The sequence below is a fragment of the Pangasianodon hypophthalmus genome, chromosome 15 (genome assembly GCF_027358585.1).
Source record: "Pangasianodon hypophthalmus isolate fPanHyp1 chromosome 15, fPanHyp1.pri, whole genome shotgun sequence".
NCBI lineage: Eukaryota > Metazoa > Chordata > Actinopteri > Siluriformes > Pangasiidae > Pangasianodon > Pangasianodon hypophthalmus.
Window position 1 is genome coordinate 10,847,849 of NC_069724.1, and position 17,154 is coordinate 10,865,002.

The 17,154-nt window shown below is 37.4% G+C and overlaps 1 protein-coding gene across 1 annotated transcript; it reads left to right on the top strand.

Annotated features, from left to right (window-relative positions):
- The first annotated feature begins 1,959 nt into the window (after positions 1 to 1,959).
- exd1 (exonuclease 3'-5' domain containing 1) lies at positions 1,960 to 4,841 on the top strand. The gene has a single exon (XM_026941349.3). The coding sequence runs from the start codon at positions 2,056 to 2,058 to the stop codon at positions 3,502 to 3,504; it is 1,449 nt and encodes a 482-aa protein (XP_026797150.3). The 5' UTR covers positions 1,960 to 2,055; the 3' UTR covers positions 3,505 to 4,841.
- Positions 4,842 to 17,154: the final 12,313 nt, after the last annotated feature.

Genomic DNA, 17,154 nt, shown 5'->3' on the forward strand with positions numbered 1-17,154 from the left:
TAGAGTGAACGACTAAAGGAGATGATCATGGACTACAGGAGACTGCAGGAGGATGGCCACACCCCCTTATATATGGCAACGCCGCTGTGGAAAGAGGCAGGAGTATCAAGCTCCTTGGTGTGCACCTCACTGTCGACCTGACCTGCTCCCTCACACAAGACAGTGAAATCTGCTCATCAGTGACTCTACTTCCTGTGGAGGCTCAGGAAGTTTGGTCTCCCCTCCAACATCCTGACCAACTTCTTCAAATGCACCATAGAGAGCATTCTGACTGGGTGTATGACTCTTTGGTTTGGTGACCTCAGGGCCCTCTAGAGAGTCATGGCAGCAGCTGAACTCATTACTGGCAACAAACCCCCAGCCTTACAGGACATCTTCCATACACAATGTCTGAGGAAGGCTCACAAAATCACCACAGACGGCAATCACCCAGCACACAGACTGTTTACCAGACTGGCATCAGGCAGATGGTACTGGAGCATTCAATCCAGAACCAGCAGGTTGAAGAACAGCTTCTCCCTGCAGGCCATTATGATCCTGAATAACCTGTAATTCAGTCATTACTCCTTTTCACACTCTTTCACTCATACGTCCGCTAACACCCACACCCTAACTCCAACATACTGGTCACCTCACTGCCATCTCACAGACACTCATGGACAATCTCTTCACATGTTTCTGGCACTTTAGGGCATGTTGCAATATTCTCATATTCTTCTTATTGTTATTATTTGTAAATTTTATTATTATATGTCTTGCCATCTTATTGGTATGTGTGTTCTGGAAGCTTCATACCAAGTCAAATTCCTTGTGTGTGTGTGTGTGTGTGTGTGTGAACACACTTGGCAATAAAAGCTCATTCTGATTCTGAAGTGTTACTTTGTGCTGCTGCTTCATCTGGTCATTATACTACTTATATGTCTATAGATGACTGCTCAGACACTACACATTTATTTCCACTACACGTTACTATTTATATTACTGCCTTTAACACTCTTGTTCACATACTGTGACTGCGCAGATTCCAGTGTCTACAGTTAGGAGCTGCAGTTTACCTGAACACTTATTAGGCATACATACCAGTTTGCCTAATATATGCCTAATATATTCTGCATATTTTATATATATCGTATTTGTACATAGTCTTTTCCACCTCTTTCTTCTTCCTCTTCTCCCTTCTCTTCTTATGTATATATTTTGTTTTGCACAGCTGTAGAGACCTGTAGCCTCACAACAAGCATTTCAGTGTACTGACCCTGACATTTTGTGCACATGACAGATAAACTTGAAACTTTCTATTTTTTTAAAAGTATTTTTGCTTCAACCAACAAAAAAGCAGTTACTTTAAAGCAGTTACAATTTTTTTATGCTAATTTCCCATGTCTTTTTTGTTTATATGTATATACTTATACATATAAACAAAAAAGACATACATATATACTTATACATATAAACAAAAAAGTATATATGTATATACTTATATATCTCCTTTTTTCCCTTTCTCTTTGGTTTATTAAAAAGATAAATTAGTACATTACATTTGAAAAACATGATGAAATACAGGATGTGCTTGACAGTGTATTCTAAATAAAAAATACAAATATAAAATGCTAAAAAAATACATACTTCACTTTTTTTTACCTATATATTTTTTTGTAATTGCAACATCTATAAAAAAATGCTTTTTAAAGTCCATTCAAAGTTTGAGTGACAATAATCAACCAGACTCATAAAACTTTTTTTATTATTATATAACTATTATTATTATTATTATTATTATTATTATTATTATTAATCCAAGACACAGTTCTGCGTTGCAAATGATTGTATTCTGCTGACATTTAATCTCGTTTAAATACACTATTTTACAACAACAACAACAACAACAACAAAATTGTAAAATAATTTTCGGTTGTAAAGGAGCTCGTGACGCATTTACGACACATTTTACGACAATTACAAAAAGCTCACGAGACCCCGAAAAGTTGGTATGAGTGTATAATATTATATAATATATATTATATTATATTATATTATAATATTATATATATAATAATGGTGTCTTTGGACGACTATGAGTTTTTAGAGAGCTTTAAAAGAAAACGCATCCGGCTCACTACCAAAGGCAGCACATTTGTGGGCGTTGTGCAGCGCATTAACTTGAACAAAACCATCATTTTAGAGGACGTGGTTGAGATTGAGAGCGGCAGCCGCTTTCTCGGAGCTAAACTCTTCTTCGGGCAAGAAATCCTGAATGTTGAGTTTATTTCCTCATGTAACAGAGAGCTCCAGGGTGATGAGGCTCATGACAAGGTGGGCCAGCTGAGCCTGGCTGAGTTTCAGCCCTACAGGAACACACTGATGGGAGATGGAGAGGATGAGGATGATGAGGAAGAGCAGTTTGTGAACTACATGGTTGTAGATGAGTTCCATGAGAAGTTTGGTCCTGCAGTGATGCACATCCGGAAGCAGCAGGCGATCGGGCTTGGACTGGATGGAGTTGGTGCTTTTCAGAACGAGAGGCTCTGCTGGCTGCAGGTGGCTACCAAAAACAAGGTGTACCTCTTTGACATCTTGTTGCTCGGAGCTCGAGCTTTTAGAAACGGTTTATCCACCATTCTGGAGAGCAAGAACATCCTGAAGGTCATGCACGACTGCCGGAGGATCTCCGGGTGTCTGATGGCGCAGTTTGGCGTGAACCTGGTGAACGTGTTTGACACACAGGTCGCAGATGTGATGCACTTCTACACAGAGACGGGGGGCTTCCTGCCCACGCGGGTGAGCTCGCTCCGAGAGGTCATCAACGTTCACTTAAAAATGCCGTTATCCCGGCTGTCCTCTCTGAGCATCAAAGATCAGCTCTGTAGGGAAGGCAAAGAAGTCTGGTACGTCCGTCCTTGTCCTGCTCCGCTCCTAAAAGTCATGGCTTTGTCTGTGATCCACCTGCAGCCACTTCGTCTGACGCTTTTGGACGCCCTGATGTCTGACTACACCAGCCTGGTGGACTCCTATCTAAAGACCGGCCAGGAAAATCCTGTACGCACAGAGGACATCGGCAAGACTGGCCTGGAACTCCCTCAGGAGCTGCGTGAGATTGAGCAGATCAACCATGAGAGACAGAAATGGGCTTTGGACCGCTATAACATCACCGAGGATGGACTTCTGGACCGTTACAACGTCAAGCCCACTTCAGAGCCAGACTCAGAGATTCAGGAACAGCCTGAGATGCTGGAAACCAGCCCGGATGCTGGAAAAAAGTGTCCCTGTCCTGCTGAAAGCTCAGCACTAGGAGGAGGAAGCGTGCCAGATAAAGAGACCACTGCTATGCCAGGTTTAGGGAGGGGACTTGTACTTCATGCCCCAGTAGTACCCTTCAGAGAAAGTGCACTACTCCAGAAGAGCACTGCAGAGACAGGACCCGTCTCCATCATGGGGGGTGTAGCTCAAAATGGCGCCAGTTCAGTGCCAGTCATGGGGAGAGGACTCTTTAACAGATCGCTGTAGCCCCAAATCACCCAGGGAAGAAATTAAAAAGAAAATCTATATGCACTAAATGTGTATGTGTCTTTGTGCACGTGTAAATCTCTAGTGGCGTTTCCTCAGTCGCTTTGTAAAGTTCTTCAGTGCCTCAACCTGTTTACGCAGATAAGGGGCATGGCCTAAATTTGAAGCCATATCTATACACTCACTGTCCACTTTATTAGGAACACCTGCACGTTCATGCAGTTACTGAATCAGCCAGTTATGTGGCAGCATCTGGCACTGGCAACTGTGCCATGGTTAAAGTCACAGAGATCACACTTTTTTTCTCCATTCTGATGATTGATGTGAACATTACCTGAAGCTCTGGACCTCTTTCTGCATGATTTTTTGCATTGCACTGCTGCCACATGATTGGCTGATTGGATAACTGCATAAATGAGCATGTGTACAGGTGTTTCTATTAAAGTGGATGGTGAGTGTATGTTAGAATTGATTTGGAGCTATTTTAGTAATCTGTGTATGTGCAAAAATATGATTTGTGTGATGATTTACACATGCAGGTTGCATCATGCTAAACTGGTGGCCCAAAGTTTCCATTAATTCTTAGCTACATTAGCGTTAAACGTTAGAGTTAAAAAAAAACTATAGAAGCCATAGAGAAATTACATTTTGCTTGTATGGGTATTTAATTTATGGTCAAACGTCTTGTTTAAGCATGTTACTTTTGACTATAATTAAAAATAAGGGCAGAAATAATTTAGTTTTGTTTAATTTTGTGAATCTGCCTTGTTACCTAAGCTTTTTATTTTAGCATAAGAACATTTAAAGTTGGGGTTTGAACTTTCAAGCTGAATTTTTTGTTATTTGTGACTGAGCTGCAGTACTGTAGTTGTGTTCGTAGGGGGCAGTGTTGCTTACAGAATAAAAAAAAACCTGCTGCGTTTAATCTGTTTAGTTAACAAGTGGCTGATTAATAATTAGTGTTAAATGTTCCTATAGCTCTCTGAGTGCATTAATAATGCAGCGGGAATGTTGTAATGTCCCTGTTTTCATTACTGTACCTCATTACAATAAATGTTCAGTGTCGTGTTTAATCATGTGCCGTTCAGTCAACGTGGACAGGCCCAGCGGTCTGCAACTGTTAAACCTCACACTGACTGATGTTCCTCCTTTCACTAACACAGTGTGCGGCTGAAAAAGTCACTCCATAATGAAGTGATCCCTGAGGCGTGGCCCTGTCAGTGCGTACTGTCATTTTCACCCTTTACACAAGTGTGTATGAAAGAGTTTAATGAAGAGGCACTACAGCACTTTAATTAAAAAGACCTGAACTAAAGGCATCCATCCTTCACAAATATCTTCACAGCCCATTGTTCAGCTGAGCGATTAATCCATTTGCGTTTATTCTTTCAGCAAACGCTTTTATCCGATCTGCCATAAGAGATGATAGACCTACTCATACTGTAGCACTGTCGAATTTTCATGAAGTCTCATTCATTTTCTATAATACCAGCTCCGACAGTAGTGCAGCTGCAAATCACAGGTTTCTATACGTTATCGTTTCTATAGTAACAGCTCATTCACAGGGACTTGTATAGTGGATAATCCACATACGCTAAACGGTTGTTCCCTCACCAGCATCTCTTCTGCCTCTCTCTTGAAGTTAATGAGGCAAAAAAACACAAGTTGTCATATTACAGAGAAAGCGCAAACGCCTCTGTCCTTTCCCGTTTTGGCAAATGGGAATCTGAGGCTATCATGAGCACAGACTCATTGAAACTAGACAGTTGAAGACTGGATAAAGACCAGGTGATTTTTTTTTATTTAACTGTCCAGTTTGGGTGAGTCTGTGGCCATGATAGCCTCAGATACCTGCTCTTGGCTGACAGGAGTGGAACCCAATGTGGTCTTCTGCTGTTGCAGCACATCCATTCTATCTGCGATGCTTTTCTGCTCACCACGGTTGTAAAGAGTGACTGTATGAGTTACTATAACCTTCCTGGCAGCTCGAACCAATCTGGCCATTTTCCTCTCACCTCTCTTATTAACAAGAAGTTTCCACCCACAGAACTGTCACTCACTCAGTGTTTTTTGTTTTTCACATCATTTTGTGTAAACTCTAGAGGATGTTGTGTGTGAAAATCCCAGGAGATCGGCAGATTCTGCAATACTCAAACCAGCCCATCTGGTACCTACAGTTGAGGTCAAAAGTTTACATCCCCCTTTCAGAATCTGCAAAATGTTTATTATTTTACCTAAATAAGAGGGATCATACAAAATGCATGTTATTGTTTATTTTACAGAAGGTTCAAACGCTCAAACACTCACAGACGCTCACAGATACTCAAGGAAAAACCATGCATTAAGAGCCGGGGGTTGAAAACTTTTTGAATTTGAAGATCAGGTTAAATTTAACTTATTTTGTCTTCTGGGAAACATGGAACTATCTTCTGTAGCCTCTAAAGGGCAGTACTAAATGAAAAAATATGATATTTAGGCAAAATAAGAAAAATGTACACATCTCCATTCTGTTCAAAAGTTTTCACCCCCCGGCTCTTAATGCATGTTTTTCCTTCTGGAGCATCAGTGAGCGTTTGAATCTTCTGTAATAGTTGCATATGAGTCCCTCAGTTGTCCTCAGTGTGAAAAGATGGATCTCAAAATCATACAGTCATTGTTGGAAAGGGTTCAAATACACAAAAATGCTGGAAAACCAAAGAATTTGTGGGACCTGAAATATTTTTCTGAAGAACAGCAGGCAGTTTAACTGTTCAGGACAAACAAGGGACTCTTGAACAACTATCACTAAACAAAAAAACACAGCTGTGGATCATTCAGGTAACAACACAGTATTAAGAATCAAGGGGATGTAAACTTTTGAACGGGGTCATTTTTATAAATTCAACTATTATTTTCTCTTGTGGACTATATGTAAACATCTTTTATGTGAAATATCTTATTCAGGTCAGCACTAAATAAACAATAACATGCATTTTGTATGATCCCTCTTATTTTGGTAAAATATTAACATTTTGCAGATTCTGAAAGGGGGATGTAAACTTTTGACCTCAACTGTATATTCATACCATGATTAGAGTCACATAGATCACATTTTTTCTTCATTCTTATGTTTGATGTGAACATTAACTGAAGCTCTTGACCTGTATCTGCATGATTTTTGCATTGTGCTGCAGCCACATGACTGGCTGATTAGATAACTGCATGAATATGCACATGGACAGGGGTTCATAATAAAGTGGACGGTGAGTGAATATTTTAATGATCTTTGTGATTTGAAATTAATAGGCAAGTAGTTTAAAAGTGTGTAGGGGTTTTAATAAAATGTAAGTAAGTATCAGTATGAGTATTAATGGCTCGCATAGGGTCTACCTCTGACTTTATGTTTCAGTGAGACTGAGCTGTTTACATGAATATATTTTGTTTGGAATAACAGTCATTCAGATTAATATCAAATGCTAATGAGAGAAATGTTGCAATTTTTTTTTTGTCATTTTATCCCTCCTCACATACAGTACAGCCCCATTTTCATTATCATCACACTCATCTGTAGTAAATGTAGCCTCTATTTAATGATAGTCTATAAACTGAGGGTAACCAGCCTGAGTTTGGCAGATTAACCGTCTCTCCTGTCTCTCCACTACTGTAATGAATTTCCTGTCCATAGATGTCCTTCTCCTCCCATATGATCTCATTAGGAAGTTAGAAGCACGAAATTACATAGCATCCCTCCGGCCTTTCGTGTTTACTCCTGCAAGAACTGTAGTTTTCAACCAGCGTGATGCTGAAACATTTTCAGAGATGAAATGTTTTATCGCGTTATCACATACGTTTCTTTCTGCAAACGTCTGAAAGTCATCTGAGAAATTCCTCACAACTGAGTCACTGAACTAAGGAAAAAGATAGCTTTGTCTTGGGCGCTAATAAAGAGGCGGTGGTAATTTCAGCTTCCTGCCAGTCTATGTTGTTTTTTTCTCTCTCTCCGTTCTTTAGCTCTACTCCTGTCTGAATTGCGGAGAAAGACAAAATAAAGGCAACTGCAGCAATTCTGTTCCCATCAGCCCTGCGGCAAATTGGCCCTTTATCAAAGGCAGGCCTCATCTATCAGCACACAGACGGGTATTGAAATTGGTCTGCTGCCCACAAATCAGGCCAATGGATCGGCTCTTATCTGGAGCAAGGCCGTCATCACTCAGGTGTTGTGAGAGAGCAGGAGGACGGACACAAGGCCTTTTTTCCACCGGTGATTGATGCGACCTTCTCTTGACCTCTTTGAAGGCCAAAGCATGACACTTTGCTTAGTTTTAAGGAGCATTCACTCTTTTGTCCCGCTTTATGTCCTCACTGTAGCTGTAAAGAGATAAAAAAGACATTTAAAAGAGAACAATAGTGTCTTTTTGTCGTAGATGTAAAAGAAAGTCTTTATGGGCTTATTGTGTAGTTAAGTTAAAATTAGCAAGTTTTATGTAATCTGAAATCATTACTGTGTGTAAAGTGTAATGCCTGCATACCTTCTACTAAAGATTGCACAAGTGATTAGGTTGAGTAGCACTGCTAAGTTGATTATTTTCCCATAACGAAACTTCCCCAAGTTTTTTAGTCCTCTTGTAACACAGCAATTTGCCAATGATTACAATTTTTTTATTTAGTAAAGAACGACATCTTGTACTTTTTATCTATTTGTAGTTACATTTTAATGTTGTGGAATGTCCATGTATAAGTTATCACTTACATTATAACAGCTCTAAACAGTCTCTCTTTTTTTCTCACTCTTGAAGTTAACAAGAGAAAAACACAGGTTGTCATGGCACCCAGAAACCTGAAGACATTTCCATTTCAGAAAAGTTACAGCTTCACCTCTAACTGTTACGAAACGTTGACACTGGAGACTCCTTTCATAAATGTTAAATAAACTGTCCTTACAGGAAGCTGCATCATATGAATGGTTTTTATTTGTTAACTTATGACACATATTTAATTGGAAATATATAAAAATGAAAACATTGATAACAAGAAGCATATTAATATGCTACACTATTGTCAGAGCTGCTGTTATAGAAAATTAATCATCACCTTCTGACCAATCAGAATCCAGAATTCAACAGTGCAATTTATTTATAAAGCACATTTAAATCAAAGCTGTACATACAACTGCAATAAGCAAAAAAGGAAAACATAAAAACAAATACAGTAGACACAGACAAGTACTATAATCAAACAATATGTTTAATAAAAAAAAGAATATATATATAAAATATGTTAGCTATGGCATAAGCAACATTCATTAAAATGCCATCTTTATTTTTAAAAGTTAGTTCAGTGACTGTATATGTATATTTATGCATGATTTGGCTTCTCAGTATTTGGCCGAGCTTTTAACTCATTATTCCCCAAAACGTAATCTCTGCTCCTCCAATTCTGGTCTTTTAACTGTTCCTCAGTCTTGTTTGCATACTATGGGTGATAGGGCCTTTTCTTCTCCTGCTCCAACTGTGGAACTCACTTCCGTCTGATCTTAGAGAAGCCCAGTCTTGTAGTATATTTAAATCTTCTCTTAAAATGTATTTCTTTAGGACTGCTTGATTACTTTATTTTGTTTTTTTTTTGTTATTTAATTATTATTACTATTATGGTTATTAATAATTGAATTGTACTCTATTATTAACTATTTTTAATACAAGTCTATATACTCTTATGCAAGGTGCCTTGAGAGGCCTTTTTAATGGCGCTATATAAAATAAAGTTTATTATTATTGTACATAATGTGATTATCATTGAATCCAAACTGTCTTTATTTTAAATGTACTACATGTCTTCTGCTTATAGTACTTGAGTACTTGCTTCACTGTAATGGTACTTTTTTGAATAGAATTAAATCATTATAATTTACTTGAGTAAACAACATGTGAAACTCCACACAGACAGTAACCTGGATCACACTGAGCTCTGGATCAGACCTCACAGCTCACGAGCTGTGAGACAGCAACTCTACCCACTGCGCCAGTTAAAAGACAGTATGTGCAAATTTTAAATAATTCAATTTCGAGACCCAATCGAAAATAAAGCAGTTTCCTGCCAAAAATCTACACTTCAGGTGCCAAATGCTTAGTCAGCAGCAGCAATGTCTGTGACAGTGGAGACAGATGAGCATCCCAGGCCCGATTGATCAGCTATCTTCAGTTTTGAATGCTTTATGATAATCTGCAAATTATGCAATATCAATGTCATTTCACAGCTCAGCATCCAACCTGCAGAAACATGTTAAGATAAGCCTTTAGTTAGCTGATTGAGCTAGACAAGGTTGCCAGATCTTTTAAAGTTTGACAGTATAAAAGTGAATCTGTAGTAAATCTAAGATGTCCCTGCGATGTTTGGTAGTGAAAAGCTGTTGTGTTAAATATGTCTAAGTGCTGCTAGGAAACGTTCAGGATAATGTGTAAGAGGCAGCTTTGTTACGTAGCTAACTATTTACCTGCATGGAAACATGTATGAATGAACATAAGCTAGCTAGATAAAGACCCTCACAAGTTCCTGAAACAGTATTTGGCTAAGTTATATACTAAAGATAATGGAGGTGGTGTTTACTTCAGCATAGCTCACTTAGATAGTTATTATAATTGGCAAAAATGCATTTCTCAGATGTAGAACATTTTTAGTTATATCAATTGTAAACATGTAAACAAGTAACTTATGTAAGTAGTTTTTCACCAGTGACTTATTTACTCTAACTTGAGTAATTTTCCTGATCACTACTTTCATTCAAGTGAAATATTAGTACAATAGTAGCAATTCTACTCACGTCAGTGGGTTTTGTACTCTTTCCACCACTGCTGACATGTCACAAGGTTTTCAGGCTACACCAGGATATCACTTGTGTAATAAAGTTGGATTTTATGTGAATTCACCCCTGATCAGGGTCACGGTGGATCTGGAACACAAGGCAGGAATACACACCATGAACCCCTGTTCATCCAACAGCTCCACACCCACACACTCCATTATATTTTGTACAAGTACAGGATGTGCATGGAATACCTTTTGGTGTAGTGTCTATTTGGGATACGATCAGGATTCATTTTTGAAGTCTGTAAAGTAACATTTTCACTTCTCCTTCATAATACAAGTCTTACAGGCCTACATCCGACTATATATGAACACAGGATGAGGAATAGGAGTTCTGAACTTCTATGAACCAGGAGGTTTGCGTCACACATGGTGGTATGTTCATACTATTGGATTATAAATTTATTTATAGCACTCTACCCTCATGATATTGTGGTATATGCTCATAAAAGAGAGACTTTATACCAGCTGCAGATGTCACCATCAATTTCATCAATTTGTGGTGTCGTGCTCTTTCTTTTGATTACTTTTATTTTATTTTCAATCTCCGAGTAAAGATAGTACATAGATAAAGTGATAGCAATTTCATGTTTTCATGTTTCTTACAGAACATCCATCATTTCTTAATTGCAAGAAATATTTTTCTCTTAATCCACAAAGATGTTGAGTAGCAGGGGAAAAAAAAAAACCCCAAAAAACCAAAAAAACAACGTTCCATTATCCAACTCGAGAGGCTGCTTGTAAAATCAGTGTGGAGAATTTAATATTGGATTAAATATTTTTTCTGATAGAAATATTCTTCTGATTCAGTAGGACACTACAGATAGTACAAAACTGAAGTTTTTGTTGGGAAGAAATTCCAATGGTGTAGCCATGTAGATCAGTAAAGAAACACATGCACTATATGGCAAAAAGTTTGTGGACACCTGACCATCACACCCATATGTGGGTCTTCCCTAAACTGTTGCCATAAAGACATTGAACACAATTGTATAGAATGTCTGTATGTTGTAGCATTACAATTTCCCTTCACTGGAACTAAGATAGCCAAACCTGTTCCAGTATAACAGTGCTCCTGTGCACAAAGTGAGGTCCATGAAGACATGGTTTGCCAAGGTTAGTGTGGAAGAACTTGAGTGGCCTGCACAGAGCCCTGACCGACTGAACCCCAGGCCTCCTCACCCAACATCAGGGCCTGACCTCACTAATGCTCTTGTAGCTGAATGAACACAAATCCCTACAGCCACACTCCAAAATCTAGTGTAAAGCCTTCCCAGAAGAGTGGAGGTTATTATAACAGCAAAGGGGACTGAATTTGGAATGGGATGTTCAACAAGTAAATATGGGTGTGATGGTCAGGTGTCCAAATACTTTTGACCATAGAGTGTAGATAAGCTGCTGTTTCTCGGTTCATTTTAAAGACTCTCTGTATGATTCTTCCTCATATTGGAATTAAATTGATATATACTATTGCAGTTTAGTCTCCACTCTTTCAGACTATCATAGGTGTCTATCAGGATGGAGCTAAAATGATCAGACCACTGCTGAGTTTGCTGAAAAACAAAAGGAAATTCAGGCTGGAAGTTTCTTACAGGAGGAGATAGTAAAACACATTACACAGCCATTGCGATGGAAATAAATTCACAGAGTATTACCCTAGCGCACCGGTAACACCAATCCTGTCCAAATAGGGTTATATTTTAAAATACAGGGTAGTACAATACAATATAGCAATACATATACCTTATTATATAAAAATCTCTTTCATCAATGTAAAGCATAGGTCCAATAGAGACTAAATAAAAATGTACATTAGAAACTTAAAAAACTGAGAAATGTTACAGTCTGTTGAACCACAGCTACATGTTTTCAGGTATTATATTCCAGTGTGTGTCCTCATTTTGCACAAACTCAAGTAACTCAATTGGAACTTGCTGCAAATGTTAATATTCATATTAGAAAGTTGGGAGTTTTAAGCAAAATGCAGAAAACAGAACATCAGGAATTATGTATGGGTTAAAAATGTGTCCTTCGAAATGCACCTAATTTCCTAATGAACAAAAGCAACTATTAATAAATCATCTGGATGCTTGTTAGCATTATTTATGTACCATTAACTGAAAGTTAACTAAAGACAGTTATTAGTACACTGTTTAATTACAATTTATACATGAAATTGACATTAAAATTAAGTTACCTCACTGAATCTTGGGAAAAAAGTTAACAGTTATTTAGAAGGGTCATCTTATGTACTTGTAATATCAAGTCAGTGATTAAAGAGAATGATGCTGACTGTGGTGACGTGCAATCAGCTCTTATTTAATGATCACATGACCTTAAATCACACAAATGCGTTCAGCAGAATGGAGATCAGTTTGATCAGTAAGTCCTTCACATCACGTCTCAGCTACTTGGTTACATGTTATCTAAAAGGATTCAGTTTGATAATTTGTGATAATTTGTGACTCAGACATGCAGTTTTTATGATGCTAAACTGGAGGCTATAAGCTTCCATTACTTTTTAGCTACATTAGGCTTGTAGCAGTGAAAAACTAAAGAATCAAACTTTAGACACCAAACACGTCTCAGCTGCTCGACTATTTATGTGCTAAGAGAGAACTTTGGAGACATTTTTATTTAAGGCTAAACTGCTACATCAGTCCACTGTCGACTTTTTAAAACTAAAGCTATAAAGTGTAACAGGTCTCCCACTTGCCCTTGGCCCTGACAGACCATCCAGACTTTTAATGGAAATTTAAACAGGCCATTCTGGTGGAAGGGGGAGCCTTGGGGAAATCGCGGGGAGGAAGGGGTGGGTATGTGGATGTGTGTGCAGGTGGGTCTGCCTGGCAATGGGTGGAGACTTAAGCTCACTGATAAGAAGACGGATTTATAAATGGAAACGTGGATGGAAATACATCCATTTTCCTCTTTCAAGTCTCCTATCAGGGGTTTGAGCCTCCATTGTAGTTATCAGCTGGAGAGCAGTCCATCAGGTCCATCAGGAACTTTTATTACCTCAAGGTTTAAAGTGGAAAAAGAGCACAAGGATGAAGAAAGTGCGTCACCGTTTTATTACAATAATTTGCAATGTATCAGGGTAATTACATCATGAGGAACTATAAGATATCCTAATTTCTCCAGTTATGACTACTACTGTATTAACATTTTGGATGCAAAATGGGAAAAATCTTGGGAAAAAAAAGGATTCTTTCTGTAAAGGTTCACTGGATAATTAAGGGTTCCTAATTAATGGTGCCTAAAACCCTTTCTAACAGGGAAACATCCAGTTATAGTATATAACTTATATATTATACATAATACCATAAGGGTACAACGAAGACTTATTAAAATTGATACTTTTTTTTGCTTTTGGCTTACTTCTGTAAGTAATAAACGCTGTGCAGTTATAGTAAAATACTGATTGACGGGGTGGTGTGATTATTTTCCTATAACAGCACATTCCCCAAGGTGGAAATAGTACACAAAATTGTTACTCAAGTAAAAGTAGAAACGCTAATCTATATAATCTACTTTAGTAAAAACTAAAGTACATCTTCCAATTCCTTTTTCAAGTTAGAGTGAAGATGTACAACCCCTAAATCCACTTAAAAGTACAAAAGTGAAAGTACAAGAAAGAGTCTCAATGCAAAAGACGTCTGCCTCTAATCACACACTGATTTTCATTAGGGATGTTAAATTAGTTGGCAGGAAACGTGGGCAAAATATTACTTTTTTTTTTTTTACTTTTCACCTCTGATAATAAGTAATACCTGTGGGGGAAAAAGGTAATTACTTTGTGATAATAAGTCATTATTTCTAGATAAAAAGTCCCAATTATGACAAATGTCAGGATTTTGAGAAAATGGCATTCAACTCATGCTCCTGGCAGAAGGAGAAAAAAAATTATTATCCAGTTTTTGTCTTTGACCTGGTGGGCTTCCACATAAAGAAAAAGTTTGGAACTAATCAAAGGAGACTACTCAACTTAACAAAACACAAAATGTCAGTCATCCTCACTTATACGACACACAAATAATTGTTTCCATGTCTTAAGGCAGAAGTATTAGGAATTGCAGGGAGGCGCAGGTGAGGAGTGAGATAGCAAATACCAAAAAATTAATATTTAAAGGACTTGACAACCTTTACACATTCTGTGCAGGAGCACCACATTTTAAAATCAGAGTATACTGCAAGGTACTCAAAAAATATATCACAAGAGCTGTCTTTTTTCATACTAAATACAGATGATAAGCCAATCAACATTTGCGTCTGCAGTGTTAACTGGCACACGGAAGCTCCGCCCCCGTGGCTGGTGTTCACGGTGCTAGAAAGATGCACTGATGTGGCGCGCTCATTTTCAAGGTAAATGGAGAATGCTCAGAGTTCATGAATGTGAAATAAGTTCTATCAATAGATGCATCAAAAATTCTCAGCTGGAAATTTCACTTTCATTTATTTTGGCCAAAAAAAATAAAAAAAGCAAAAGAATTTTGAGTGCAAAACCCCCCCACATGTCTATAATTAAGTGCCAATCTAACATTTTACAAATAACCTTGGTGTTAATTATAATTGGCCAGTGATTTGCTCTCCAGCGTCAGTCAGTTTGAGCAGCAGGTCAACAGTGAAAATGTTGGCCATCTGGAAACACTTCACGCTTTCCTCCCGGGCCATTAGACAAGCGATTTGTAAAAGGACTATACTGAACATGTACTGTTTTCTTTTTTTTTAACTGTTCACTACACTTAGAGGAGGAGACTATGCATTAACCCTCTTCTGTATTGTTGGCCTGTTTATTAACACATATAGTACTGTGCAAAAGTCTTAGGCATCCTGTTTTTTTTTTAGTACAAACTTTGTTATAGATTTTTATTATATGACTTCTACATTATCAAGTCAGCATAAAAATATTTTATATTTCTAAACATTAGTTTTCCAGTGCAAAATTAAATGTTACAGAAAAATGTTTGTATGCCAGGAAAGAAAGCAGCATATTGCATAAGAGATACTTTTCAGACAAAAAAACATAATGAAGGCTGCTGGGTTTTGCTGCAAAAATAAGAAGCAAGTGCAACAGTCAAAGTCTCCAGAAGAACTGTGGCTGCTTCTGCAAGATGTTCAGTAACACTTACAGCTCATTTCCTTATAAAACTGCACTAATTGTACCTGAGACTACTATTTTTTTTAAAGCAAAGTGTTGTCACACCAAATACTGACTTTGTTTCATTTACTACTGTTTACTGCTCTTTATAGTATTTTTTAAAATGTAGATTTAAACATTTATTTTTGAAGGCATCTTTGCTCTACAGCATTTCTTTGCATGTGCCTAAGACTTTTGCACAGTACTGGATATACTGCAGTAGTTTGTTTTTGTTGGTCGGTGATGGATAGCCCAGTCTGAGAAAAAAACCTTTGTGTGCAACTTATCTGCAACAAATTCTTTCTATATGCTGAATATCAACATACTGACACAAGCCTATGAAGCAAATATACGCTTAAATGCTCTGTATGAGACATTCTGCATCAGTGTAATATAACCAAGCCCACATCTACCCCTACACTATTTGAAAAAGATTGATATGTAATAAATAATTGTACCTATTTTTTTAAAAACATAATTATTGCATTAAGCATTGCTCACTTCATGTGTAAAGTTTGTATTTTTCACAACATATGATTAGATTTACCACACTCATGAAACTTCTGCTTTTCTCTGCAAACACAACTGGGCTTGCAGGTTATGTGTTAATGCAGTACAGGTATTTTCATGAGTATTTTCAAAACACAGATAGTTTTCAGATTGTAAATTCTTTAGGCTACTGTGAATACAGAGACTTTCCGTATAAAGCAGACTACGCTCAATATTAAAAAAAAAATATTTATTCCATATTGTAAAATTATTTATTACATATTGTTCTTATTCAAATATCATAGTGATAGAGGTGGGCTTGGTTAAATTACGCTGGTGTAGAATGTGGCATATTCAGCATTCGGGTGAAAGTTTGATTTGATGTTATGCCATATAATGCTCGTGCCAGAACGTAGATATTCAAGGTACAGAAAATGCTGCAGATAAGATGCATGCCAGTGGGTTTTCTGTGACACTTGGTTGTAAGGGAAGAGAGGGGGTCACATGTTCTCACAAAACTGGGATGTGGGCCTCATGGGGAAGAAAAAGACATGTCTGTCTTAAAGTATTAATTTTCATGTCTTAAGATAAAGTTCTTGTCTTTATTGAGACATCTTGACACATCTTGAAAGAACTCTTAAGGCTCATTCATATCGCAAGTGGTTATTTTCTACTTAATGCCAGTCAACCATTTATAATTTAAAGTCCGGTATTATTTCAGTTGCTCTATTATCCTTACAGAAAAGTCACATGAATGTCACCCCTGAATAATAACTGAATAATGACTGAATAATGAATGAATGATTCAAATGTGGTTTTAGACATAAACATGTTATCTTGCAGACATCTGCATGTGTAGTGCATGTGCTTTTACTTGCACATGTGATTTTTTTGTTTTTTTTGTCTGTTCACGTTTCACATTATTCATTTCTTTTCACATAGGATATTTACGTTATTATTTTAAAAAATATTTTCATGTTTTCACTATTTTCACTCATATAATTCATTTATTTTGACAAGAGATTATTAAATGGTTTATTCACTTTCACATGTGATTTTTACCTGATTCATTTATTTTCATTTTGTTTTTCCCACATGGGCAAATCTTCTTCACATGATCACATATTACTCAGATGATGCCACGTGTGTTTATTTGAGTTCACGTGTGCATTTACAGGACA